This window comes from Oculina patagonica, chromosome 4, assembly GCF_052425735.1.
Source record: "Oculina patagonica isolate OP01 chromosome 4, crgOcupat, whole genome shotgun sequence".
NCBI lineage: Eukaryota > Metazoa > Cnidaria > Anthozoa > Scleractinia > Oculinidae > Oculina > Oculina patagonica.
The window spans coordinates 14,539,156-14,565,603 of NC_135761.1; the positions used below are offsets into that span (position 1 = coordinate 14,539,156).

The 26,448-nt window shown below is 38.6% G+C and overlaps 2 protein-coding genes across 2 annotated transcripts; one reads left to right on the forward strand and one right to left on the reverse strand.

Annotated features, from left to right (window-relative positions):
* The first annotated feature begins 234 nt into the window (after window positions 1–234).
* LOC144649615 (putative G-protein coupled receptor CG31760) lies at window positions 235–9,216 on the forward strand. The gene is made up of 10 exons (XM_078509142.1): window positions 235–1,193; window positions 3,542–3,704; window positions 4,160–4,498; window positions 4,951–5,019; window positions 5,119–5,228; window positions 5,477–5,691; window positions 6,059–6,197; window positions 6,742–6,847; window positions 7,484–7,630; window positions 8,337–9,216. The coding sequence occupies exons 1-10, from the start codon at window positions 424–426 to the stop codon at window positions 8,700–8,702; spliced, it is 2,424 nt and encodes an 807-aa protein (XP_078365268.1). The 5' UTR covers window positions 235–423; the 3' UTR covers window positions 8,703–9,216.
* Window positions 9,217–10,766: 1,550 nt separating this feature from the next.
* Window positions 10,767–14,878, reverse strand: LOC144651602 (pyroglutamylated RF-amide peptide receptor-like). The gene is made up of 4 exons (XM_078511544.1): window positions 14,766–14,878; window positions 13,507–13,780; window positions 12,855–13,100; window positions 10,767–11,117 (listed from the first exon to the last, which is right to left on the reverse strand). The coding sequence occupies exons 1-4, from the start codon at window positions 14,876–14,878 to the stop codon at window positions 10,767–10,769; spliced, it is 984 nt and encodes a 327-aa protein (XP_078367670.1).
* Window positions 14,879–26,448: the final 11,570 nt, after the last annotated feature.

A 26,448-nucleotide genomic window follows, 5' to 3' on the forward strand; every position in this document is an offset into this window, starting at 1 on the left:
CTGTTCCGGTAAAAAGAAAAAAAATGGAAGCGTGGCAAATTTTATATTTTACGCTGACGATAATGTAGGCGATAGATAAAGCGGCGAAAATACGAACTACTTTTGCTAAAAGCACCATTTTTTTTTACTTAACTACCATACTTAAAACTGCATTATAAAGCAGTAACAACAGAAATGGTTATGACAGTTAATCACAGTATGAATTTTGTAGTAATCAAGCTTAATCATCTCATGTGTTCATAATGCATTCAGTCAATCAATCCAATCCACAATATACCTGTTTTCCTTGACGCACGCACGGTTGTAAGACTCGTCCTTTTCGCAGAACCATGTGTTTTTAGCGCAAAGTTTTGTCATAGACCAGGTTTGACTTTTCTCCGGCCTCTTTTAGATCTGCGGGAAATTTGGTTTTTAGTTTTTGCGATGATATCGGTACGGTTAGCTGTGTTTGTGGCAATAATTGTTCACCATTTTTCCAATCGCTGCGGCGCGAACGCCGAAGACGAGCCAACGACTGCAGAAGAGAACACTAAAAGCAGGATTGAGGATGTAATCGGGGCTCTTCGCCGAGTTGCAGACGTCGAGCAACAGCTTCGCGAAAATAAAGGTTGTGACAAAGTTGATCTTTTGAACATAACATTTGACGAACGGCGCTGGAAGAAGGAAGCGCTCTTGACCGTCCAAGTGGCTAACCTTATGACATCGTTATGGCGGTCTCCTGGAGAAAACGGTTATCCCGTTGCCGCTAACGACGCGCTGTTGTACGATTTTGTACGCTCGATCGTTTTATTCTCGCCGCCCGTTTTCGGATCGGTGATTTGCTTCGATAACTATTTGTATAAAAATTACACGAGATTTTGCCCGTACGCTTTCAGAGATCCCGAGCTGAACGGAAGTGTTCACGTGATTGATATAGTGAGCGCGAGTGAGGGGTATGACTACACGACAGATCAAAACGCCATTTGGTGGCACAAGCCCAAACGCAAGGCTCTCAACTTTACGCCCGCGAGTGTTACGAGTTTTTACCAAGAGCGATTCAATACAACCACGACAAATGAGCGGAAAAAGCGCGCTTTCCCGCATGTGACGTTTGAGGACGGGACATGGACGCGTCCCTACTTCGACTGCTTTGGAGGCAAGGTCTGGATGGTAACTTATCTCGCTCCATTCTACAATGAAACAGATGACTTTCTGTAAGTACCTTAACACATATATTCTTTTTGTGTGTCCATGTGTGTATGAGTGCACTGCCCTCTAACACATGCTGGAGGCAATTACGGTTATTTTTGCAGATCTTTCAGGCATTTATCTTAATTTTTTTTTATAAGTGAAAAAGTGTTGGGTTTCTATCTCTCTGTTGTTGATGTTTTCTCTTAATTATGAGTGACTGCCTAATGATTTCCGGAAAATGAGCAAACCTAAGCGTGTTTTCATGTTTGCAAATTCACGTTTCTTAAAACGGTTTACTGCGTCGGGTACTGCCAAAGGACACTTTAATTTTTGCAAATGCTCTCTCGTGGATCAATTTTGTTTTGCGTACGTTTGTAACTTTTTTTTATTGTTTCTATTTCGTTGCAAGTTTAATTTTGGAAATATTCCACTTACTGCGCGCTGTCAACTCTTCACAGCTAAAATTTGCATTGTAGAACATTTCAATTTCGTTCAAGTATTATTTGATTAGCTACACAGGACGAGGGCGTATGAAAAAAGGCGTATGAGTGGGTTTAAAAAAGAAGCACGCTGAAGCCACTAATAATTTAAGGGAAAACAACCTGCTGGTGGGAGGGGAGTTTCCAGTTTTAGAACTAATATCACGTTGCTCAAAAAGAAAATGAGAAAATTTTTCCACCTGCGTAAAGTCCAATTTAAAGTGGCTGCATGTTTAAAGGGAAATGCATGTCATTTCTTTGTATATATGGTTAATTGTGTCACCTTATGGTAATTATGAAGGAAGACTGATATTTATGCACATCACTTTACGATCATCCAGCTAGGCGAGAAACTTCCTTTATATAAATATTTACAACGGATTTATTTCATAATGTTTTAAGTCTTGTAAGAGATATCTTCCAAGGTTAAGACGTGCCAAATAAAGAGAAAAGCTGAAAAGTAAATATCAATAGACAATAAATCCATGTATTTGACTTGCAAAGACAGATACGGTAAGTGGTTTTTATGTTTCCGAAGTACTTTAAATTTCCTCGATGCTTACAGCGTCATGTAGCTTTTGTTTCGATAATGAAAAAGTGTCCTCCACCAATACTGATGATTGACGTTTCCTTTTATTTGATAATAGAGACCTGTTAAAAAATAAGCTAACTTATCACATGAAGATGAATTATCTTTTTTACCAAGGCGAGTCCATTGAGGGGTTGTTCTGCATCTTGTGAAAAGGAGATTATAATTTAAGGCCAGAAACCGAAAGATAAGTATTGGTGGTCAACAAAACACATATCTATGACTTGGCAAGGCAGATAAGAGGTTCTATTTTTCGAACCACTCAAAGTTAATTCATACCATGTGCAATATCTTAGGGACTTTTTTCTTTATTTGCAGTTAATAATAAAATGGATTGTCTTCCACCGTTGTTTCCGATTGGCTTTTACTTTTATCTCCATAAATTATCAGGCAATATTAAAAAATAGCCGAGTTAATGCAGGGAGATAATTCTACGCTCACAGTGTTCTGCGAATGACTTTGTTATACCCCGCAGTCGAAACGAAGTTTTTTATTGGAAGAGAACGTGCAAATATCATGGAGATTTTGGATAACTCGAAATTTTCGTGATTTTTGATTAGGTTGGGTCTTTTCCCCTCTTTGTTTCAGAGAAAAGGAATGAACAATAAAATAAAAGAAAGGGAGAAACAAAACAAGCATAATACAAATACCAAATGAAGATTTTTAATAATCTTAGCCCTGTTGTTGGTTGTCAATCATATCACAAAATTATAAGATTGGAAATCTTGTGTGTAAACAACTTGTCTCAAAGCACTTCAAATTGGATCAAGAAAGGTCAAATTCAGAATCGCGTAGATGCTTTTTCCATTTTTGGTTATCACATTTTTGTATGAGGAAAGCAACTTGGTTTAACAAATCAACTGCTGACGTAATCACCCAACAACAGCGGGCGGAAAAACCGCCTGCTCTCAGGGGCTTTCTCTTGACTTGCTTTGAATTCATGCTTCTTTAACTAGGCAATAACAATCAACGGCCAGCTGCCTTTATGACTTAAAGAAAAACCTGAATATTTTAGATAACTTCGTTGATTCAAGGGCTAGTTACCGTAATTTTACTGCCGGGTTCCTCAGCCTAAGTGTCTGCTGCTATGCTGGTTAAAGGTTGCTATGCTGGTTGAAGGTCTTGCCCATGCAGAAAGGTACTGTGAACGCACAATAATCAGCCCAATACGTAAGGACACCTTGTCTCCCACACCACACCATTTTATTGGAGCCACCAGAGATAAACCACAGGGTACCGAAATCATACATATAAAGAGACACTTTAATACATAACCGGTTCTAAAAAAAAATGTTTTTCTTAGTGGCGTGGTTAGCATAGACGTGGTACTCAGCGACATTGACATCAATCAGTGTGATGACCAGGTCTCCTCTGAATCTGATGACGGAGACAAGAATGGAATAGACTATACGTTTGGTAATTTGATGGAGTTTATGGGTACTCACCTCTGCAAGCCATCGACAAAGGTATCAGCTTAATATCAGCTAAATGCAGGCATGATTTCAAAAACTCTGATTAAACACTTTGTTGGAATTAAATGGTAATAGAGCAAATTTAAGCCGCTCTACAGTGTCGCGTGATCAAGGAACTCAAAACACTTGGCATTTGGCCCGAATCATGGTCCCAAAGCATTTCTTGTTGTCCCAAACTTTTAGGTTTTTGTTTAGAAAATAAAATTAAGTCACGGAAATGCTTCCCTTTCATTCTATAAAAGAATTGTCTGAGAGAAAAAAGCAGTTGTTAAAACTTAAGCGATCTTAAACTAATAAATGGTTTCTTCATAAAGATTGAATATAGTGAATGCGGCAAGTTAAATCTTTTAATAATAAAACAATCAGAAAATTAATAAATCCATCAACATTGAATAAACAAAAAGGGGGAGAAATTGTCGTGTTGCTATTTTTGCCTTTTTCTTTTACAGTGTGAAAAGATGTCCAACCAAGGATTTAAGCGAGGAAGCTATATTTGCACGTGCAAGCGTGGCTTTTATTTTCCAGACAGTCACGCGTCTCTAAAAGCGTTCAACGGAACCCGTATCGAGCTCGAGCATGACCGCAAGCTCCGAGGAGAGCCGAACTCTTACGAAGATAGCTTCGAGTGCATTCGTTGCAATGTTGGGTGTGACGAGTGCGTCGACGACAGTCCATGCGTTTACAGCTTGAAGGTCGTGATCCGGCTGACGTTGTGTGCTCTGAATGGCGTCATTATGGGCGTGGCTATAGCGTTTGCAGTGTACGTTGGAATGCACTGGAAGGACAGGGTATGCGATAGTTATCTTATTACGAGGTACTTTGTATAAGGCTATGTAAGCACGGTCATAAAAATCGCGTTACGTTTCCTGTCTTTTTTCACAGAACTAGACACTACCATTTTTTCTATAATGTTAGTATTTGGAGCAAGTTGATAGAAAGCAAAAGCCCTTGTGTAAAGAGACCCTCATGTGTAACTCGGGCTCCCCCATACTCAGTCTCGTGTTTCTAACACGTTCATAAACAACCGCACAGGCGTAAAGAAAAGGTCCTGCTTTCAGGCCACGTAAAAATAGGTTTAACCAGAATATGTTTCCGTGTACTTTTTAAAAATTCTTTTATTTTCCAACCAGTTAACAAGGCTAACTGTTACATTACTACAGTAGCCGCAAAATCTCAGAAAATATCTCTTTGCATTAACCAAGGCTAAACTTGACTAGACTGAAGTTTTCCTTTTTTCCAGATATTTAAAGCCTCGAGTCCAAAATTTATGGAAATTATTTTACTGGGCGCCATGCTCATGAATTCAACGGTAAGTTCTTAAAGAAGCGTCATCGACTTTGTCAATAAATAGCGTTGTAACTTCGCTGCTTTCGCTATTCACACGAACGTTCTTTATTTCCATTTGCAGCTTATCGTTTCATACTTTGAACCCACCACTCTCCGCTGTATTGTCTTACCGTGGCTCCGCCATATTGGATTCGTTCTTGTTTACGGGCCCTTGGCTCTAAAAACATGGAGGCAAGATTTGTTTTCAAACACGTTTTCTTTTATTATCAGTTGAGTCTTACGAATAACTCAAAGAGTAAATTTTTATGCAAAATGAACATGCATCAATAGGGTCTTCTTGGTATTCGAGCTGACAGGTAGGTAGGCAGACAGGCAGTCAAGCAGACAAGCAAACAAGCAGACAAGCAGTCAGTCAAACAGATAGACAGACAGTGACAAAAATGTACTGCTTTATACACGTTTATTTTTGTCATCAACAGAGTGGCGTTAATTTTCCGCGTGCGCTCAGCCCAGAAACTTGCCTTATCTGACGGAGTGTTGCTCAAGCGGCTATGTCTCCTAGTGCTACTCTTCTCCTGTTATCTGTCTGTTTGGACAGTAATGCGGCCACCCATCGTTGAAACAGCAATGACATCTGATGACCTAAAGTATGATCGATGTGTAGAGAATTGGTTTGATCTCACAGTCATATTTGGTAAGAGCCAAAATTGTTAGCCTTTTAATTGAACATTCACGTGTAGTTCATGGAATTTCCGTTAAATAAGTGTTGTGTTCAATTAAGGGTTATGTTGCGTCGTTTATAGACTCAGAGTTATGTCGCGGCAATAATTTATTTGCAAGGTCAATTAAATTTTGCACACCTGCGAGTTCCTAAACTGTTGTGTGGCGGTGCGACCACATCTGCAACTCTGTTTTCTAACAAATTTACCTCTAAAGCTTGTTTTCTCTCAAAGTAGAGCAAAAAGAGACTCTGCTAGCAGGGATGTTTTCGCTGTAATAAACCAATGTTACATTATTTTTTAATCAGCTTTTTTAACTTTCACGTCATTCTGTCATTATAGGTGACATAGTGGTGTTGATTTGGGGAATGTGGCTTTGTTATAAGATCAGAAATGCTCCGGCAGCTTACAACGAGAGCAAGTATATCAGTTGGGCCATTTATAACGCCATGTTCGTCACCAGTTTCCTCATGGTTGTCAGGTCAGTGTAGACTAGTCGATAAATTAAGTCTGGTTCTCAGGTCTTCTCCGACGTTCTAAATAAATCCAAAATGGCGGTTTCTCAACCACGTCTGTGTATCAGATAGCCGCAATTTGGTTTTGTGAATCTGGAATAAACTAACTTAAAGCAAAAACGTTTTGTAAGTGTCCATTGACTGTTTGCCTGGGATTAGAGAAAGACTCAGTAGAATGGGCTTGGCATAAAGAGAGAAGAAAACATTTCTTGGTTTTAACGACGCAGAACGAGCCATCAGTTTATTCACCATGTAAAACAGCGTTGATAAATCCCCTTTAAATTTATAGGGTTAAATGATAGGGGGTATACATATATAGAAAAAGAATATTTGAAAATATCTGAAGAAGAACAGCTTCAGAAACAAAAAAAGTCATGTTTAGACTATTAGGATGGTTAAAGATTGAAACGTTGTAAAAGTAGATCTGTTTTATCAATGAAAGGTCAGATTAATGTAAAAATTATGCTCCAGTACAGTTGTTTGTTGATATTTTCTTTTTGTTAATATCAGAGTCACAACGAAAGGAAGCACCAACCCAGACTTGATGTATGCATTGGACTTTGTCCTGATTCACATGGACTGTTCCACAGTGTTAATTCTCATGTTTATTCACAAGGTAGCTTATTGCTCTTAGAGGGACGGAGGAATATAAGGAGTCATGAATGGTCCCTCAAAATGTCGCAGTGCTCGCAATGCTCGCAAATGCTCGCAAAATTTTATTGGGTGCTCGTTTGCTCGTGCTCGCACAATTTTACAAGTGCTCGCATGCTCGGTTTTTAGTGAAGGTAAGTTTTTGAAAAGTGCTCGTTGCTCGCAAGGCTAATTTTTGTCAATGCTCGTGCTCGCAAAGAAAAACGCTGTGCTCGCATGCTCGCAAATGCTCGCAAAGACCATTTGATACCCCTAATATAGTTCTATGCGGGGAGAGGGCGGGGGTTAAACCTTCGTCACAAATAGGAAATTCTTGGGTCTTTTCAAGCTTATTTACTGGGTTTTGAGAGAGATAAAGGTTTCTGCTTCATCACTTAGAAAAGTGTATAAATAATATGTATGACCTTTTAATTTGTATTGGTATTTACAGACTCTCCTTTCGTCATCTCATTTCATCCAACTATTTCACAGCCTCTAAAGGGGTGCACGTTTTAAGCATGGAGTGGGCTTTTTTTCGTATAAAAGCGAAGGCTTTTAGGCCCTCTGTAATTTCTCTATTCGTTAAATAGTAGTTGCACTGAAGCCAATGTTTTGTTTACAGTTTTTACTAGTGCGTCAGATGCAGAGAACTGTGAATAGCGCCATTTCATCAAATAACAATATGCTGGTGCCTGATGACGAGATTGTTGCGGAAAGAGCTGCTTACCAACAGGAGCAGTCACTGAAGAAAGAGAACCAAGCTCTCAAGGTAAGCCATTCAAACTACAATGCAGGACATTAATGTTGAGACACAGCACAATTATGGGCCAAATGACTGCTAGCCCCCAAGCAATGTTGAGAATTAACCATCTCAAACACCAAAATCAGGGCACATATCTTTGTCAACATTGCTTGGGGGGTACAAAAAGGTTATTTGGAACGATTAAGAGATCGCCTTTACAAGTGTCTCAACTATTTGTGACTTCCATTGTAGGCCTTGCCTCGACCAACAGAGTTTTTATGTTTTCACTCTTTTACGCCGAGGTTACTTGACCTTGGCCCAGTTGGTTTTTTATTTTATTTTTTGTTCAAGATTAGAGGTTAATTGAGGTTTAATATATCTATATGGATTCTAGATCAAAATTAAAACTGCAGAACACAAAAGCTAAACTAAAATTAAATAAAATGAAGTAAAATTAAAGAAATAATAATTAAAATGGAATTAAAAGATATCCTCACTAAAAATTTGCAAAACTGGAACTAAAGTTCACGGGTTAGCTTATATTTTCTAGATTAACTTGATGAAAGTTTTAAAAACCGGGCAGCCTGCCAAGATTAGCAAAACTCTCTACAAGCATTAAACGGATATGAAAAGAACGAATACAGAAAGTAGATTTTTAATATTTTAAATAGACTTGAATGTCTTTCTTTCAAATTACTAGTAACACGGTCTTACATCTTATTTTTGTTTAAAGGAGGAAGTGCGGCGGTTAGGTGCAAAACTTGCTACCCTTCAGTCCCGCCTCCTGATAGATGACAACCATCACGTTCATAAGATATCTCCTAGAGCAGGCTCCATGCGCCGCAAGAGCGCTTTCACCCTCCCACACAAAGAACCCGGAAGCTTTCTTGATACAAAACGCCACTCACTTCAGTTGCCGCCGACTCTGAAGCACAACACAGCACAGCAGCGATCTGCAGAGTGGACCACAGATCTAATGCCAGAGTTGAATGAAATTCATGACGCGACATATCCACAGGAATTGGATCCAGCCGCTTCCTTACTTCATTCAGTTAGCGTACACAGTAGAAAATTGTCGCGACAGAATGAACAGTCCTAATGACTCACAGCTGGCCTTTTACCTCTCCTTCTGCGGAAGAGCATGAGGAATGCATCGTAAAAAACAGCACGGTGCTGTAGTCCACAAGAAAACGAACCTGACCAAATCTTAAACTGACAATTTCATTATATTGATGTCTATTTACATACATTTTTCTTCGGTTAGAACTGATTTATCTCGGTTCCATATAATCTGCTGTTTATCTTGACCAATTTGATCATCTCACTGTTATGGTTATCCCGATGCGTCTTCTTAAAGTATTGATTACCCCGTCCGAATTCCTTGAAAATTGGTACCCGACCAGTCACTTTTATATCTCTCCTACCCATCACTGCGTTTACCTTGAGGTTTTGTTTGTTACAAAAATGATATTGAAATATCAAGTGCAACCAATATGACTTGTAACAAGAGACGATTGTAATGTTATATTACAAAACGTACATTTACATATCATTACATACTCGAAAGCTTAAGCTATACATTTTCACTGCACAATATATTATAAACAATAGAGTGAATTCGTGTAACCCGTTTTTTATATGTTAATGAGTCGTATAATATTCTAATGTTTGTGTACAATAAAACAATACACGAGTGGTCAGAAAACCTCAAAGAAATCACTTTAATAGTTAGACAGAAAATAAGTATCTTTGTAAACAGGACGTATCTTTCTTTAAGCACTTCAAGAACATGTTCAACCTAAATCGAAAATTAGCGGTCTGGTTCAAATCACGCAGGATTTAGTCATTTCACATTGTTGTTTTTCAGAAAATGGGAAAGAAATTTGCCAAGAGTAATAGAACACGTGCACAGCTATTTTCCTGCTCATTAAACCTTTTGTTTGCTAAACAAAAGTTGTTTGTCATCGTGATTTGCTAAAGCTCCCCATTGGATTGCTCGCGCAGAATTGTGTTACAGTCAAGTTTAATTTGTTTTTCTTTATGGGATGTTGAATATAAAATGTTTGTCTAAAATCGCAAGACAATTCAAGGCATGATAAATTTTAAGCCCCGTTATCTGTTTTGGTTTTTACATATTGGTAAATGCTTGAATTTTAACCTGACTTCCACATGCAAATAATTACGATTTGTCCGCAATTTTCTGTTTTCCTGTACAGCTCATTTAAATATTACACGACGCATTTGCATATAAAAAACGGGTTACACGAATTCACTCTATTATATAAACTAAAGAGACATACACCTAATCAGAAGTACTTCTGACCTAATTGCAATAACGTGGTCATAGAAAAAAGGTAAATAAAAATTAATTAGCGAAGTTTCATAACTGGTAGCATTGACAGAAAACTCACGAGTTTTTATCTGCACACTTTGAGTACATTTTTTTATGCTGTAACAAGATAAATTGATTCAGTCGTATTTTGAGGCATTTTAAGGCCATTTAAACGGATAAATTTCACGCATGCGGTTAATTAATTCCTATTTGGCTTTTTCCTTTTTCCTTTCTATGACAACCTTATTGCAATTAGGTGTACAAACAATAAAAAGAAAAAAGACATAAATATAAGAAAAAAAAGGCGCAGTAAGGAAGGACTAGAAACAAACATTAGAACCATACGTGCTAGTCCACCAATATATATTTTCTTTCTTCTACGTATTTATTTTCTTTGTTGGTGTTATTATTTAATTGTTGCAAGATTTTTGTAAATAGTGCAATTAATTAAAATCTGAAATCTGAAATATTTTTCATACTTTTTCTATACTAGTCGAAGGAAATAGCACTTGTATGGTAGGCCCTAGCTTGATTAAACGGATAACGTGTTAAGGCATAATTTAAAGTATAAGATATGGAAGCAATCCTTGATTGACTACCAAGACGTTAAGAACAATAACACAGACTAGAAAACATTTAACAGATGATGCATTGCATTTCTTTTTTCTCTATCTTTTTTCCAAGGTTTACTCATGTTTACTGTAACTAATAATCATAGTTCTAATTTCCCAATAAATCAACAACTACATGTCCCATTTAATCTATCTACGAGCAATGGTGTTCTTCTAGAACGTATACACTGAGATACAACACACATTGTTCTAGGGCACATTACTCCCTAAAACATGGTTCTGCAGTGTGGATCTGGAGAGTTACGTTGGCAAGCTCCGTGGAATGAGCTTCCCGTGTAGCAGGACCAATGACTGCTGTCGATTCTGCACAGCTCAACATTCCCTTCATCTTCTCTCTGAATTTCTGGTTTATCAGAGCGTACACAAATGGGTTGACAGCAGAACTGAAAAGGATCATGGTGTGTGTAACGGTGTATACCTTGTTATCAATGTTGTAAGATGTATTGTCTTCTATGACATGGACAATCATGTCAGTTAGCCAACAGATACCAAATATGGCAGTGACAGTGACGACCATTAAGGTAACTCGCTTACGCACCCTTATGACACCCTGTGTATAGAGAGATGGTAACAATTGGATCAACAAATGTTTTTAAACCTTAATTGTCAAAAAAATATAATGCCGTCTGACTGTCTAGCCTGTGTACAGCCACCCGTCTCCGCTAAAAAAAATCCCCTCCGCGATTTTTTTGAGCGGAGCGGGGCGAGGTGGCTGTACACAGGCTACGGACTGTCATAATCGCAATACCATATTCACAACTTCACAATCAGAATACAGAAGGCGAATCTTTGTTTACAATATTTGCTTCATTAGCATAATGACTTCAGTTTGGAATCGCGCTACAAAACTTTCACCTTTGAATATTGAAAAGACATGATAAGTTTAACTAACGTACCAGGAAGAGGTAATAAATTTTATGTGACACGGATTTAACCTATTTAGACCATGGGGGAGGTGGGGGGGGGGGGGGGGGGGGGGAATTTTGAGGCCCTCTCCATCTTTGAAGATGTGTCACTTTACAACAGTCTAGAATTGAAAAAAATGTACTGACAACAATTTTTAAACATCAAATCTGAAGCTTCTATGGCAACCGCATTTGACAGCTTTTTTTTTTTTTTTTTTTTTTTTACAAAATTCGCCTTTATAGTTTTAGAGTCTATATTTTAAGGTTCTATCACAGAAAAATAAATGGCACGCGATGCATGCAGAAGCGATGGCGTTTCACAAGGGGTCTAACATAATTTTGAGGAAAAGTAGCTGACACCTTGTGTGTGAAAAAACTGTTATCCAACTGCAGCTTACATTTTCTAAACATAAGAAGCTTGTTAGTGATTGTATAGCTGTTATGAATTCACAGACCAAGGATGCAAATAATACATTTTCTTCGTAGATTTTCCCAATTGAACAAAAGTAATATTTTATTTTATATTTTTATACTTTTTTTAGATTTCCCTATGTTGTCTCAACAAATATTGCGTTATACTGTAGTGTGATATCACGGATAAACGACATACGATACGCGCGAGCAAGCTTTGAAGCTGCGAGAAAGGTCAAACGGTCTCTTGCTCACAGTGTCCCTTTGTATTATAAGAATTAGAAATTTCTGTCAACTAAATCTAATAGACCCCATCATATATAATTAGTCTCTTTCGTTTATACATTGTAGTGTTCCATTCTAACTGCACGGAAGTATTTTGCTTTTGTGTTTACGCGGCGATTTCTTGTTAAGTTAAACTTGATTTTCTGTTCGATCGGGCCAAACAGACAAAACGAACCGATCGTTCGATGGCATATAAGCGATGTCACGCCATCGCTTAAAAATCATATTATATAAAATTAAGGTTACTTAATACAAATTTTAGTTGAATATTGATTTTATTTTAAGATAAAACATATATAGCGATAAAAAACGACGTTTCGACCTCGCTGAGGTCATTTTCAAGTTCATAAATGCGATGTATAGTAATTTATTAGCGTAAGACTTATTCCAGAAAAACCTCATAATCTGTAGCACTGTTCCATTTTGTAGGATCACAGTGGATACGTGATTGCAATAACAGCAAAAGAAGGCACATTAAACATTCCTTTTCCTAAAAAAATCAGTAACCAAATAGAATGAATTTTTATAATAAGACAGTAAAGTACTATAGTCAAGACAGTAAGAAAAAAATGCTCTGGCGATTAAGATCATGACGACATTTGCTTTGCAAGAGTCCTAATCAGACTAGTGCATTAGTGTTCAATTTTGATGTGTGAAACCTAAAGAATATTTTCGTTAACACTTACCCTTTGTTGGTAGGAGAGTTGATTGTCGTCATCACGTTTGAACCACAGAGTGTACACGACTCTGGAGTAGAACCCAACCATCAATGCCAAGGAAAGGGCTACCAAGGTAGACCACATCCAGGAATTAGCCTTGTTCAACCACTCCTGAGGCCACATGCTCAAGCAGGCGTTTCTTTTTACGTTTCTGATCAGGAACCTTGGCACACTGAATATAAATGAGAAGATCCATGAACCAAGAATGATCACCTGAAATATAAAAATTCTTTTTTCGTTTTTGTGATACATTTTTGTGACAGATGACCATACGTTATAAGAAGCCGGAACGATGTTCTGTTCTTAAAATTAAAGTGTTCTGTGTTGTTATTGTTCAATTGTCGAAACAAGTTCAATTCATTTTTGTTTATCCGGACTATATTTAAAATTTAAACTGACTCGAGTGCAGAAAGGTGATGTAAGAGTAACTTGGACTGCTCAGGAACACAAATTGATGATTCAGTCCTGCCAGTATTTGTCGTCTTTGGACCGTTTGATCTTGGGGACAACGTTGCTAACGTCTGGGCCGTATAATCATACCCCACATTGTTTTATCAGGGATCAAATTAAATCAAGTCACGCTATACTTATCAATAACTAACATTTTTCACTGACAAACCTTTAGTTTACCCTTGGTAAGTTTCCCCTTGTTACCAAGAGGATAAACTACTGCGTAATATCGTTCAATGGCGATTGCAACCAGAGTGATAATCGAGGAAACTGCTCCAATCCACGCGACGGTTCCACCTATCAGTATTAGTTTGCATAAAACTTTTCCAGCCGTCCCCTCTGGGTGGGTGGTAGTGAGCCTCAAAATAACCTCTGATGCTATAAACGCTGCGTACAGGATATCCGCTACAGCAAGATTCACAAGGAGATAATTCATGGGAGTCCTGTGAAATACAATAAATATGAACATATAAAAAGGCAGAAGTACTTAAACGGTCAGTGACCATATTCACGTGCTTGCATTCTATCAATCCGTTACGCTTCTAAAGCAGTGTCTCAACTAGAGCTCGCTCCATAAAGGATACTTAGCTTTATTATCTGTGAAAGGATTTTTAAAAGGATCTTCTGCTTTCTTTTTTTTTTGGATCAAAAAAATTATTGAAAGTAATTATGAGCTTCTTGATAAATCACTGAAGTCATCGACAGCTACAGATAAAGAAGAAACACATGCTAGTGACAACGAAGAGGACTTTTCGATTGTTTTGATTGATGAAGAGGAAGAAGAGGACAATAGCACAGCTGGCACTTGCATTGCAATTATCATAAAACTACAGGACCTGGATAAAAAATATAACTGTGTACTGCAAAATGAAATTCATCTGAATTATGTTTTTTAAAAAGAACAAACAAACAAAGAACAAACAAAAAATTCCTTTCCAGTGATAAAAAGAACAAGCAAAACCGAATTCAAGTTTCAGCTCTATCTCATGTCTTGAATACATATGATGGCGTCGCCCAAGAAAGTACGTACTCAAAAGTTTTATACTGCATGTACTGTAAATATTTCGGACTCTTAGAATTTTAGACGCTTGAAAATTTCGGACGTACTAGTGTACGTTTTTCAGGAATTAAAGGTAAATCCTTATAAAGGTGTTTGTGAAATATCGACCAATGAGCCTGGAATTTAAAGTATCGCTCAAATTTGGTTATTCCCATGTGCAGTGACAGGAGCGTAAGCTTTGGTACAATAAAATATAGTAGAGCTTTCTAATTTGTTATTACCCTCGCCTGTGGTTCAGACTTGCTTAACATTTTGGAATTATCCCAAACGTTCTTTATTTTTTTTCACACTTTCATCGTTTGCTATTTTTCAAGATAAAACTTCACTAGCGTCAATTAATGATGTAATTAATTTTGGCCTGGGCATACCTCATATCTCGATTTTTCTTCACAATCGCGCAAACAAGACTGTGCCCGACGATATCGATAACGATGAGTAAAGAGTGCACTGTTGCTATGGCAATACCAGCTGATTCTAGCATGGCGGATTGGTGTCAATTGTAAAGCAACCTGTTTAAAAAGAGAAAAGGAAATGCCAATCGTTGATAACAGATATTAGTATATACCACACAAGTGAATAGTGCTTTTCGGTGGTCTTTTCGCTGCACTGATTGGTTAACTCGGAGGTGATTAGCAAAGTACTATTCATCTCCACTTCGGTGAATAATTGTTAAATATCTGATCACTAATTTGTGATATGTTACTTTACGTACAAAGGATATAGGTTAAGTCTGCGAAGTTTATCCTGACTAGGAGTATTATTTCCTCTCCCTGGATGAGATGATAGGTTGCCCCGTAGACTTAAATATTATTACAGGGCTTCTGTGCGTCTTGCCAAGAACACAATACAATGACCCGGCCAGGGCTCAAACCAAGGCCACTCGATCCGGAGTCCAGCCCGCAAACAAAATGCACTAGGCCACCGCGCCACCTACACTCACAAAGTGAACAGAACATAATCACTTGACTGTGAACGATCTAAAGGATAGTATATGTTTAATAATTTTTTTAAAAAAATGTTCTATTAACAAAACACATCCGTTGTTGTATCCGTTGTTTCAATACTGACAAGCATTCCCGACAGAAATAAAAACTAAAATAAAACTCCATCGAATCTTTCTAAACAATATGAGCTTGGATTAAAACGCAGCTCATTAATTTTTTGTTTATTTCTTTACTAGATATGAATAGTTACTAACGACGTGAATATATATAACTGAGTTAGAGGAACCCTCATTAAAGGATAGATAAACATTTGGTTATAAAATCAAGGACGGAGTAAGAAAACAGCAATTACCTTGAGAAATTTAAAGCAAAGCCCGAAAATTTCGTTACTGAAGTGGTTCCACGAGCGGAATTTCAACATTTAGGGAATCATGACAGTTTCTTGATGATTTAACATGACAAAATACGACAAAAGACGTATTCCAACTCAGACCATATGCTGCAAGTAATGAATCACTAGCTTTGACGTTTTAGTCGTAGCACTGTAAAACATTTGAATGGAATATGATTTCCTCTGTTATTTGCTGCTGCCCTAGTCAAGACTTAGTGGCTTTTGAGTAGCTCGAAAGAACCTAAACCGACTAAACTATTTTAAAGAGGTTATGTTAGACCACGAACAACAAGCAGAGAATGCGTATTGTTTTATATCTAACCTATTTCAGGCTCATAGACTGTTTTTATACAGTTATTTGACAAGTTAATATATTTTTTCCTTTTTTGGTGCGAGAGACGTCTTTATTTAGTGAGAGTATTTAAACAAACGCTGATATGATTGCTAGAATCTCGCACTTCTCACCTATTGCAAGCAGCTGTTTCGCCGACGGCATGTTTAGTTGGTCTAACATATATCAATGGCGACATTTGTAAAAACAGCTAAGGAAACCCCGCGAAACATCACTTCTACAATAGCCACAAACGGCTTTAATATTGCTTTCGCATAAGGCGTACCAAAACAGTATTGAAATGTGTAGGGAACAAAAAATACACTAGAAATAAATTCATCTCAGCAAGACTTCCGCTTTTCGGGCAACCATGAAATAAGTTGCCGGCGAACAATTGAGCGTCGAACTAACACCAATTTCTACCTAGCAACGGGGGACCATCGCCATCAACGACAATCAAAGGTAGCACCAGTTCCTGCTGCTCATAGACCACAGGCAAATAAATAAAATGGAACTTCACCACAGACAGGAATTTGGACACTGTTTTAAGTCTTTTACTTAATATTTGTACTACGTAAGGACCACTGACTAAACTGCTGATCATACAGGGCTTTAGGCAAGACAGACACTGTGGCTCCAGTATCCAATAGGCACGTACGTAGACTCGTCTTGAAACAGAGGCAAAGGGTAACTCGGAAATGGCCTATTACATTTTGCAACTCTTCTGATCTAACATAACTGACACATGAATCGGGGAACAAGAATCCATCGCTGTAAAAATGCCCACAACTTTATCATCATCCGTGTCCTCCTCAAGCACTTCTTTCACATACTCTATCGTGCTGGACAACATTTATTCTTTTTAAAAAGTCCCTCTTGACCATACCGGTAGCATAGTCCCTGTCTTTTTTTCCCTTTTGGCAGCTTGGGAGGCTTTGATGGGGTTGTTACAACAACTTTATTCACCTCCACTTTGCAAAAAATACAGTTTGAATTTTAACTCTAAACAAGTCTCAATGGTAGAGGAAGAGGATGAGTATCTGGTTTTCCAGGTATTCAAAGTCTCGGCGAGTCAGAGCTCTGACTCGAACCTCGTGACGCTAAAAATTACGTGTTTTCTGTTGTGTCGTCTGGTGGAGAGCAAACGTTGCCGTCCAATCCTAGGCAAATCCGCGTGCAAAGGGATGGGCGTAGTCGAAATCAAAGACTCTGACGCTATTAGACAGCCTGACACCAGTGGTGGTGAAGTTTTCTCTGTTCAAGACGCAGTTTCTAACTCTAAAATTCTTACCAAAGAGCAGGTCATTGAGATGTTTTTGATGATGGGCTTGGTATGCTGGAAGGCGAATACCACATCAGGCTCGACGAATCAGCTAAGCCCGTCCAGCACGCTCCCCGACGAGGTCAGGTTGCTCTTCGCGCTATAATCAAAGAAACCCTTAATGAGCTGCATAGTTCTCGAGTCATCGAACCGGTCACGAAACCTACACCCTGGATCTCCTCTATGTTGGCTGTCCCCAAAATGATGTGCGATATGCGAATGGGAAAATTCGCATATGCCTCGACCCAAAGGACCTGAATAAAGTCGTTCTTCGTGAGAACTATCCCATGCCCACTATCGAGGATATTGCTACTCGACTACACGGTGCTAAATAAAGTGTTTACAGTCCTGGACGCCAAAAATGGGTTTTGGCACGTAAAGTTGGACGAGGAATCTTCTTATCTCACCACCTACCTTTCATACTCCCTTTGGTCGCTATCGTTGGTGTAGAATGCCGTTTGGCATAAGTTCCGCCCCTGACGTCTTTCAACGGCGAATGCATGAACTGATCGAGGGTCTCACTGGCACGGAAGTTGTGGCAGATGATTTTGTGGTGGCTGGTTTTGGTGACACATATGAGGAAGCTGTCTGTGATCACAACAAAAGCCTCGTCGCTTTTCTATAGCGTTGTGCCCAGCGTGTAGTCAAGCTTGCGGTGGAGAAACTTCAACTGTGCTTAGAGAAGTCCCGTTGATTGGTCACTATGCAACTAAATCGGGATTGAAAGTTCACCCCGACAAGGTGCGCGCCGTTCTTGAAATGCCTCGCCCCACTGATGTAAAGAGTCTACTTCGCTTCAATGGAGCTGTTCAGTACTTGGCTAAATTTCTTCCTCGCCTGTCAGAAATGTCTCACCCACTTCGCCAGTTGACTGTGAAGAACGCTGAGTGGATTTGGTTAGATTCTCAGGAGAAAGCGTGGAACAACATCAAAACGGCCATCACCCAGGCACCGGTCCTACGTTCGCTACAGTCTAAACGATGAGGTCACCCTTCAATGTGACGCTTCTAATACGGGGCTTGGAGCTGCTCTACTTCAGTTACAGCAGCCTGTAAGCTTTTCGTCGAGAGCCCTAACCCAAACTGAGACCAGATATGCACAGATTGAGAAAGAGCTCCTTGCCATTGTAATCGACAAGTATATTTTTGGGCGCGACGTTGTCCACGTGGAAACAGACCACAAGCCCTTGGAGGAGATCTTTAAGAAGAGTCTCTGTGACGCACCTGCAAGGCTGCAAAGGATGCTTCTTCGACTTCAGCGTTACAATCTTGACGTCAAGTACAAGAAAGGACCTCTCATGTATATCGCTGATACCCTGAGCCGCGCTTACCTTGACGAAACGGTGTCCTGTGAGGAAGTGAAGTCCCTGGAGCTTGTGGACCACCTCGAGACCCTGCGTGTTTCTCCATCTCGACTGGCGCGGATTCAGAATGAGTCTTCCCAGCCAGGCGATTCTTAAAGGCTGGCCAGACGATATCCGCGATTGCGATCCTGCTCTCCGTCCTTTCTTCCAGTTTCGCGGGGAACTAATTGTCCAAGGACATTTGATTTTCCGTGGCTCTCGTCTATTTGTCCCCAGTGCCCTGAGGAAAGAAATTATGTCTTTGGCTCATTCAAGTCACATTAGTCTTGGTGGTTGCCTTCGTCGTCTTCGAGAATGCATGTTCTGGCATGGGATGAGTTCGCAAATGAAAGATTTTGTTAGTCAGTGTGATGTATGCCTCACCCATCGTGACTCACAAGTTCGGGAACCCATCCTTCAGCACGATGTTTCTCCACGTCCTTGGGCCAAAGTAGTACCTTTGCCATTTCTCAGGTCGGATCCTCCTAGTTGTGAGTGATTACTTCAGCAACTTCATTGAGGTCGATTCTGTCTCTGCGGAAAACTCCAAAGCTGTAATCAGAAGTCTAATGGCCATGTTCAGCCGATATGGGGTGCCAGATTCCGTAGTTACTGACAATGGGCCGTGCTTTGCGTCGTCAGAGTTCGCAGAATTTGCCAGTCAGTGGAACTTCCAACATGTCACTTTTCGTCAAATTTGGCTCGACAAGATAGCCACATCTCGTCTTTCAGTTTAAAGCGCTTTGGAAACCCCTCACCTTACAGTAAATTATTCAAACCTGCCGAATTCCCAAGAGTATTTTGCTCTCAAAGACATTCATTGCACAAAGAAATGCACAAATGCAAGCAAAGCTGGATTTTCATTAGAATTACAAAATACTCTTGGGGATGCGGCAGGTTTGAATAATTTACTTAAGTTGAGGGGTTTCCAAAGCGCTTTAAACTGAAAGACGAGAGGTGGCTATCTTGTCGAGCCAAATTTGACGAGTTTTATCGAGAATTCACGCTCGAAACTAGATAAGAGCGTTTGTTTATATGTTGGATTTTTGCATATTAAAAAAATAAAAGAAAAAAAATCGGTGGATTTTTTCTAACTCGAAAAAGATTGAAAATTTTCTAATTTACAATTTCGCACCGTAAACAACTTAGGCTTCATTTGTTTATAACTTTTGCAGAGAGTTTCCGATCGTTTCAGATTTTTCAGCAGTGTTTTAGGTGGTATTGAGCTTTCAAATGACAGAAGTGATCTTAGTATTAATTCAGCGTTGTTGCAATAGCTGGCGAAAATACCCAACAACAATATTTTGATGCGAAAATTCAACAGTCAACTGTAGAGCAGTTTCTACCCAGCCGATTTAGTTGAAACTTGCTCACACGAAACCTAGGATAACTTGAACTTATTGACAGTAATTAGAAAAAAATCTATCTTCGCGTTTTGAAAATAATCGCATTTTTTCGAAAAATCGGTTTTTCATAAAGTGCTTATTTCTCGCGAATGTTTATTTTGTTTGCTCTAAAATTATAAGCATAATAAAATTTGGACATATCTTATTTCGATTGCCAAATATCATAGAAATCGGCCTACGTTTACGTGCTTAAAATTCGGCTTAAAAAAGAGCACCTTCAGTCCCAGAAATACCCGCGGGCCACCTTAAGCTTTCCTTAAATGGGGAAGATGTGACGAATTATGCATAACCGTAATTAGAATATTAGAATATATAAGTGCACGTTCACGCATGAAGTATGTAAGTAGTAATTTATGCGATTACCAGTCAGTCTTTCCAATGTAAGCGCTAGCGATGTTCGGTTTCCATTAAAGTCAACATTTACCGTTATCTCTCGTTACACAAGCATGAACTGCTTGTGGACATTGTGAGAACTGATCTGTTGTTTCTGTTGACATTTAGTTCCGCCGTTGCGTTGTTGTTCATTTTAACGTCATTGTTTCTTTGATGAAGTCGTTTTATTAAATTCGAGGACATGTAAAATAACATTGCCAAGGAAATTTAAATTTTGTATTAATCAAAAACGCGAAATTAGGTGATTCAAAATACAAACATTTCGCAAAATCGTGAAAATTAAGTGTCGCGAAATATGCGCACCTCAAAATCGCGAAATTAAAAATAACGTGTCGCGAAAACTTCAGGTAATAAGGTAGTCAATCCCGAATCGAAAACTACTATCTCCGCTGATTTGTAAATAAATTTTTCCTCTAAACTTCGTGCGTGCAAGTGACTTTCGTGCTGCCATGTCTACCGCGTGCATTTTACTGGGAAAATTTTCGTCTCGGATAAAAAAAAGGTGTTGATACCAATAACAGCATTTCGCACTTTTCATGAATCATTTGCAAACCCGTTTGCAATGCTTTTAGGGCATGTTAGTCTCAGTAGACAAGAAGAACGTGTTCATAAATAACAAACATTTTTCCATATAGGTAGAAATTGCAAAAAAATAAACATCTTTAACAATCTTGTTCTTGTTCTTGGCTTACAACTCATGGAATATCCATTATAAGTAGTCGAACAGCTCGTCGCCATTTGTTTTTATAGTCAAGGCATCTCAATCGTTAATTTTTCCTCTGATGCATATTTGCATGCTTGTTTGCATGACTTGAAAGTTGACTTTATTCTGTCTTGGCTTCACTTACCTTTCTAAGGCCTTATTTTTCTTTTTTCCTTCTTCTAGAGGTAATTAATCCTTCTGTACATGTGTAGTGAATATCAAGCAAAGATATTTGTTGCTCACATCCTATGCTGGTCATCTACGGAGTAGTACGTAGTCGCTCAGTTTTAAAACAACCTGAACCAACTGCCAAAAACAGCTGTTTCGAGAAATGTTTATTATCGTTCAAAAGCATATTAGATGAATTTACATTTAAATGGTTATTATGAAATAAATTTAAAATTTAAAACAGTTGTTGTAGCAAACCCGAAAACTTCGTCATTGAGGTGGTTTCAAAGCCGAACTTAGGGAAACAGGACAACTTTCTGATGATTGAGTATTTACATACTCTAGCATATGACGAAAGACGCACTTCGACATGGACTATATGCTGCATGTACTGCAGCCAACTTTGACAAACGACATGGTCACTATTTAAACAGATAATTAAAAAAAGGAAAATGCAAGCAGCCGTTATTAGCTATGAGTATTCACAAGCATTACTCGTTCTAGTTGTATAGCTCTTTAGAAAGATTTCAGTGGAATATTATTTGCCTTATTTGTCTTGTTCTTTGCCGCTGACCTTCAGCTGGTGAAGCACAAGCTGATTTTTTGCCAATCTAGTATTGTCGAAGAAAGATGTCTCCGCTGATATGTAGATAAATGAAGTTAAGGTGGGCATGCATTTATCCCGCCTGAAGTCTAAAGCTTGTCATGTCGCAATTTGGCATAATTCGGATGTCGCTGTCGGAATTTTGTCATTTCGTCTAAAGTCTGAAGACGGATGTGAGTAGCCTCAAATACAGAACAGGAGTTTCTCGGGCATTTTAAAAGAGCCGTTAAAACTAATTAATGTTATTGACAGATTGAAGAACAACATGACTATAAGACAAAAAGCAGGAGTTTCTCGGGCATTTCATTATGGAAATTTAAAATTAATTGCTGACCGATGAAATCTTGACTGATCAAAATTTGTTCAAGTCTTATTTTAACATTTTTATTCTTTTAAAGGCTGCCATGTCGCAAATTGGAATAATTCGGATGTCGCTTTCGGAATTTTGTCATTTCGTCTAACGTCTTAAGACGGATGTGAGTAGCTTCCAATAAAAAGCAGGAGTTTCTCGGGAATTTTAAAAGAGCCGTTAAAACTAATTTATCTTTTTGACAGATTGAAAGACAACATGACTATAACACAAGCAACTGACAAAAACAGAAGTTTCTCGGGCATTTCATCAAGGAAATTAAACCTGTTTTAATTGTTGACCGATGAAATCTTGACTGATCAAAATTTTTTCAAGTCTAGTTTTAAATTTTTTATTCTTTCGGTAGGCAATAACCTCGATCACGCTGCTAATGCCACTGGTCTCCCCAACTGTTCGTGTGGCCCGCGCGAAGATATGTGTGGGCCGCTAGAACTGAGATTTTTGTAATACCCGGAATACATGTTTATACAGCTCTTGACTTTTTTATTTACGTTTTATTTAGTTTTTTTTTTGCTGTATACTTATCGGCTGGAAAGAGATGCAACGTTAATGTGACAATAATTATGTCAAAGACAAGAATTAGTCCACGAGTAAACGGAATCAATCTTCAAGATGGCGAAAAGATGGCGAATACAAGCTGGCGCATTTCCGACAACATTTGACATGATCACTAACAAAAAATTGTGTCATGCAAACTCAGGGATATATAATCATTGCAAAATAATCTCATTGTGTCTTGATAGAACGAAAACCGTAAGGGTTTGTTCCATTAACCCGCCCACCCCTTCCCCCTCCCCTCTTTCTCTCTCATGTACCACGGTGGGAATATGGCCCGAGGGTTATAATTACTAAGAACTGTGTGGTAAGGTACGCATGCGACCAGAATTATAAAAGTTTCTATCTCTTGTGGCTTATGATTGGGTATATTATGACGTAATCACCAATGGGTTTTCTTTTTGGTGATGATAATTTTAGCAAATATAAGCCCTTTTAGCGTAAGTGGCTGACAATTGTCAAAGTGGCAGTCTGATTGGTAGCACAGGCACCTACCAAATGACCGATAAAACTAAGACCCTCGAAGCACAGGTGAAATTTTCTCGCGCATTGTGGCGGAAAAAATAACTAACCGCCATACAATTAACCACTTTTATCGATATTCTGTGTTATAGGAAAGCCTCTGTGTTGCGCTAATTAAGGCAGTCAGACACGCTCTCGGTTGCTGTCGTATTTGTAGTTAAATAGCAGCCTCAGTATAAAACCTTCGCGCTGATCCCACAGTCTAATGTCATATCTATCGGTGTTTTAATTTTGTAGCTGCTTTTTGTAGGTAAAAGAGTCATACTTGAGTTTCGGCCGGAGAGCCTTCTTTAGTAGATCAATGCAATTTTATTGTTACTTGCAGCAATAGCAAATTGACGTCTCACTATTATACGATATCCAAAACAGATCGTGAGCCTTTTGTTTGCCCTTGACACACTGTGATGTCATCTGTGCATCTCTATCCAGCCGAAAAATATACAGCAAAATAGGCCTTATGAAATGTATAATTCCTGGTTTGCAGTGCATTGATAAAAAAGTAAATAAAATTGTAAAGAGGATTGTAAACACGTAGTCCGTGTATTTCATGAATCTTAGTCCATCTGGCACAACTCCCTGACGTTTACCAGGGGCCCATAGACCAATTCACGTACGCCACACGAGCAAGTGGGGAGACTGGTAGAAGTATCGTGTATTAGGCCAACTGCATAGGAGACTGTCAGACAATGCAGCACAAGATTGCTTGTGTCAGTTCGTGTAAAAGAGGACGATTGTAAACTTGAAAAAGAGCCTTTGAACTCGATTTTCTCTTTTAGTGGTAATGTATGTCTCATGCAGGGGGTTATCCCGGAAGTACCTTAAAGGTACTTCCGGGTACTTTCCCATAGAAAGTTTGACAAGAATTAGTTTTGTTTTAGAATCAGTAGCTCTAAGAAGTGAAAACTAATTCAAGGGCAACACGCCCACTAAACAAAATCCTGGAGCCTTTCAGAGGCTCCTTTCAAATTCTTCGACCATCAATGCCAAATGATATTGCAGTAGTAGTTTGCCATTGGTTGTTCAAGTCCACGGTTTACGTTTTATCCCGAAGGGAAGAGAAACCATGAATGTACTGGTACGTTTTATTCTTCTATTACACTGAAACACCGTGAACTTTGATCTACCCAAAATGACTTTCGGCATTGTCGCGTACGCTTTTGTGCTTCTGTGAAAACTACTTTTTCTCGAAACAGTTGTTTTCCAGCCGTTGCTTCATTTTGTCTTAACACTAAGCGACTACCTACCGCACTCGACAGCAGACCAGCACAGGATCTGAGCAACAACTATTCTCTGCATGATATTTACTACACAGAGTGATTGATCGAGCTCTAGAAGAAGAAAAGGAAAGTGAAACCAGAGAAGGTGAGTAAGGCCAAGACAGAATGAGGGCAACTTTCAAGTCATGCTACCAAACATGCATGCATCAGAGGGAAAATAAACGACTGAAAGATGCATAGACTATGAAAGCAAATACCGAAGAATTGTTCGACTACGTATTTCAATAATCGCGATAGCGTAATATCGGGGTAAAACTTTCGCCAAACCTGCGCGATATCGGGGTAGAACCAGCGTAAGCGCAAAAGTATAAAATTAGGTAATCTGGGTAATGGCTATTCAGTGTGTCAAAAGCCAAGAAAAAGAATGATAAAGTTTAAGATGTTTATAATATTTATACATTTTTTTATTTGCAATTTCTTTTATATGAAAAACGATTTGTAAAAATTAAAACTACACAGTTCGCGTCTAGCTAAGTTTAGTCTAAGTTTTAAAGGTCCACATCAGCCCTAGGCTGCCATCTTTATAGACCTTTGTTTTCAAATAAAGTATGTATGTATGTATGTATGTATGTATGTATGTATGTATGTATGTATGTATGTATGTATGTATGTATGTATGTATGTATGTATGTATGTATGTATGTATGTATGTATGTATGTATGTATGTATGTATGTATGTATGTATGTATGTATGTATGTATGTATGTATGTATGTATGTATGTATGTATGTATGTATGTATGTATGTATGTATGTATGTATGTATGTATAGGAGGGAGCGGGGATGGCGCAGTGGTGAGAGCACTCGCCTCCCACCAATGTGGCCCGGGTTCGATTCCCGGACCCGGCGTCATATGTGGGTTGAGTCTGTTGTTGGTTCTCGTCCTCGCTCCGAGGGTTTTTTTCCGGGTTCTCTGGTTTTCCTCCCTCCGCAAAAATCAACACTACTAAATTCCAATTCGATCTTTATCAGTCCTACGTCTTACACATGAGCCTCTGGCTCGGACACCGAGGGTAACCTCGTCCCGCGTATGGACTTTAAAATTGTATTTACATTTTTTTTACATTTACATGTATGTATGTATGTATGTATGTATGTATGTATGTATGTATGTATGTATGTATGTATGTATGTATGTATGTATGTATGTATGTATGTATGTATGTATGTATGTATGTATGTATGTATGTATGTATGTATGTATGTATGTATGTATGTATGTATGTATGTAAATGTATGTAAAGGTTAGGAGCCGGAGGGGGAGGACGGGAGGGGGAAGGGGGAGAGGGGGGGGCGCTGGCGGCGCGGACAGACTTATTTGATATGTATGTATGTATGTATGTATGTATGTATGTATGTATGTATGTATGTATGTATGTATGTATGTATGTATGTATGTATGTATGTATGTATGTATGTATGTATGTATGTATGTATGTAGCAAGTAACATTTAAAAACCATATTGAAAAGGTTCCGAATAACAATCTTCTAATGTATTCGAATGCACTTTCTCCCATGAAACTGAGCTATATTTAACTCGATTAAGATGTCAGAGATCGCACCCGATGGATCAACGTTATGATTAAAACATCCAAGTTAATTGATAGTTTCTCATAAACGGGAGTGACAGTTGCACTGGAGCTTGTTTAATGTATATGCTAATGACATATAAACTGAGCGACTGCGTACTAATAATCATAAAAGACCAGCATAGCATTTGAG

What these genes read in the sequence shown, in the direction of transcription:
- LOC144649615 (XM_078509142.1), top strand. Translation starts at nt 424, where the DNA reads ATGATATCGGTACGGTTAGCTGTGTTTGTGGCAATAATTGTTCACCAT. An exon ending in TCTGCAAGCCATCGACAAAG is followed by an intron (nt 3,705 to 4,159) that starts GTATCAGCTTAA and finishes TTTCTTTTACAG; the next exon opens with TGTGAAAAGATGTCCAACCA. An exon ending in TTGGCTCTAAAAACATGGAG is followed by an intron (nt 5,229 to 5,476) that starts GCAAGATTTGTT and finishes TGTCATCAACAG; the next exon opens with AGTGGCGTTAATTTTCCGCG.
- LOC144651602 (XM_078511544.1), bottom strand. Translation starts at nt 14,878, where the DNA reads ATGCTAGAATCAGCTGGTATTGCCATAGCAACAGTGCACTCTTTACTC. An exon ending in AAGAAAAATCGAGATATGAG is followed by an intron (nt 13,781 to 14,765) that starts GTATGCCCAGGC and finishes TGTATTTCACAG; the next exon opens with GACTCCCATGAATTATCTCC. An exon ending in TTACCAAGGGTAAACTAAAG is followed by an intron (nt 13,101 to 13,506) that starts GTTTGTCAGTGA and finishes TTTATATTTCAG; the next exon opens with GTGATCATTCTTGGTTCATG.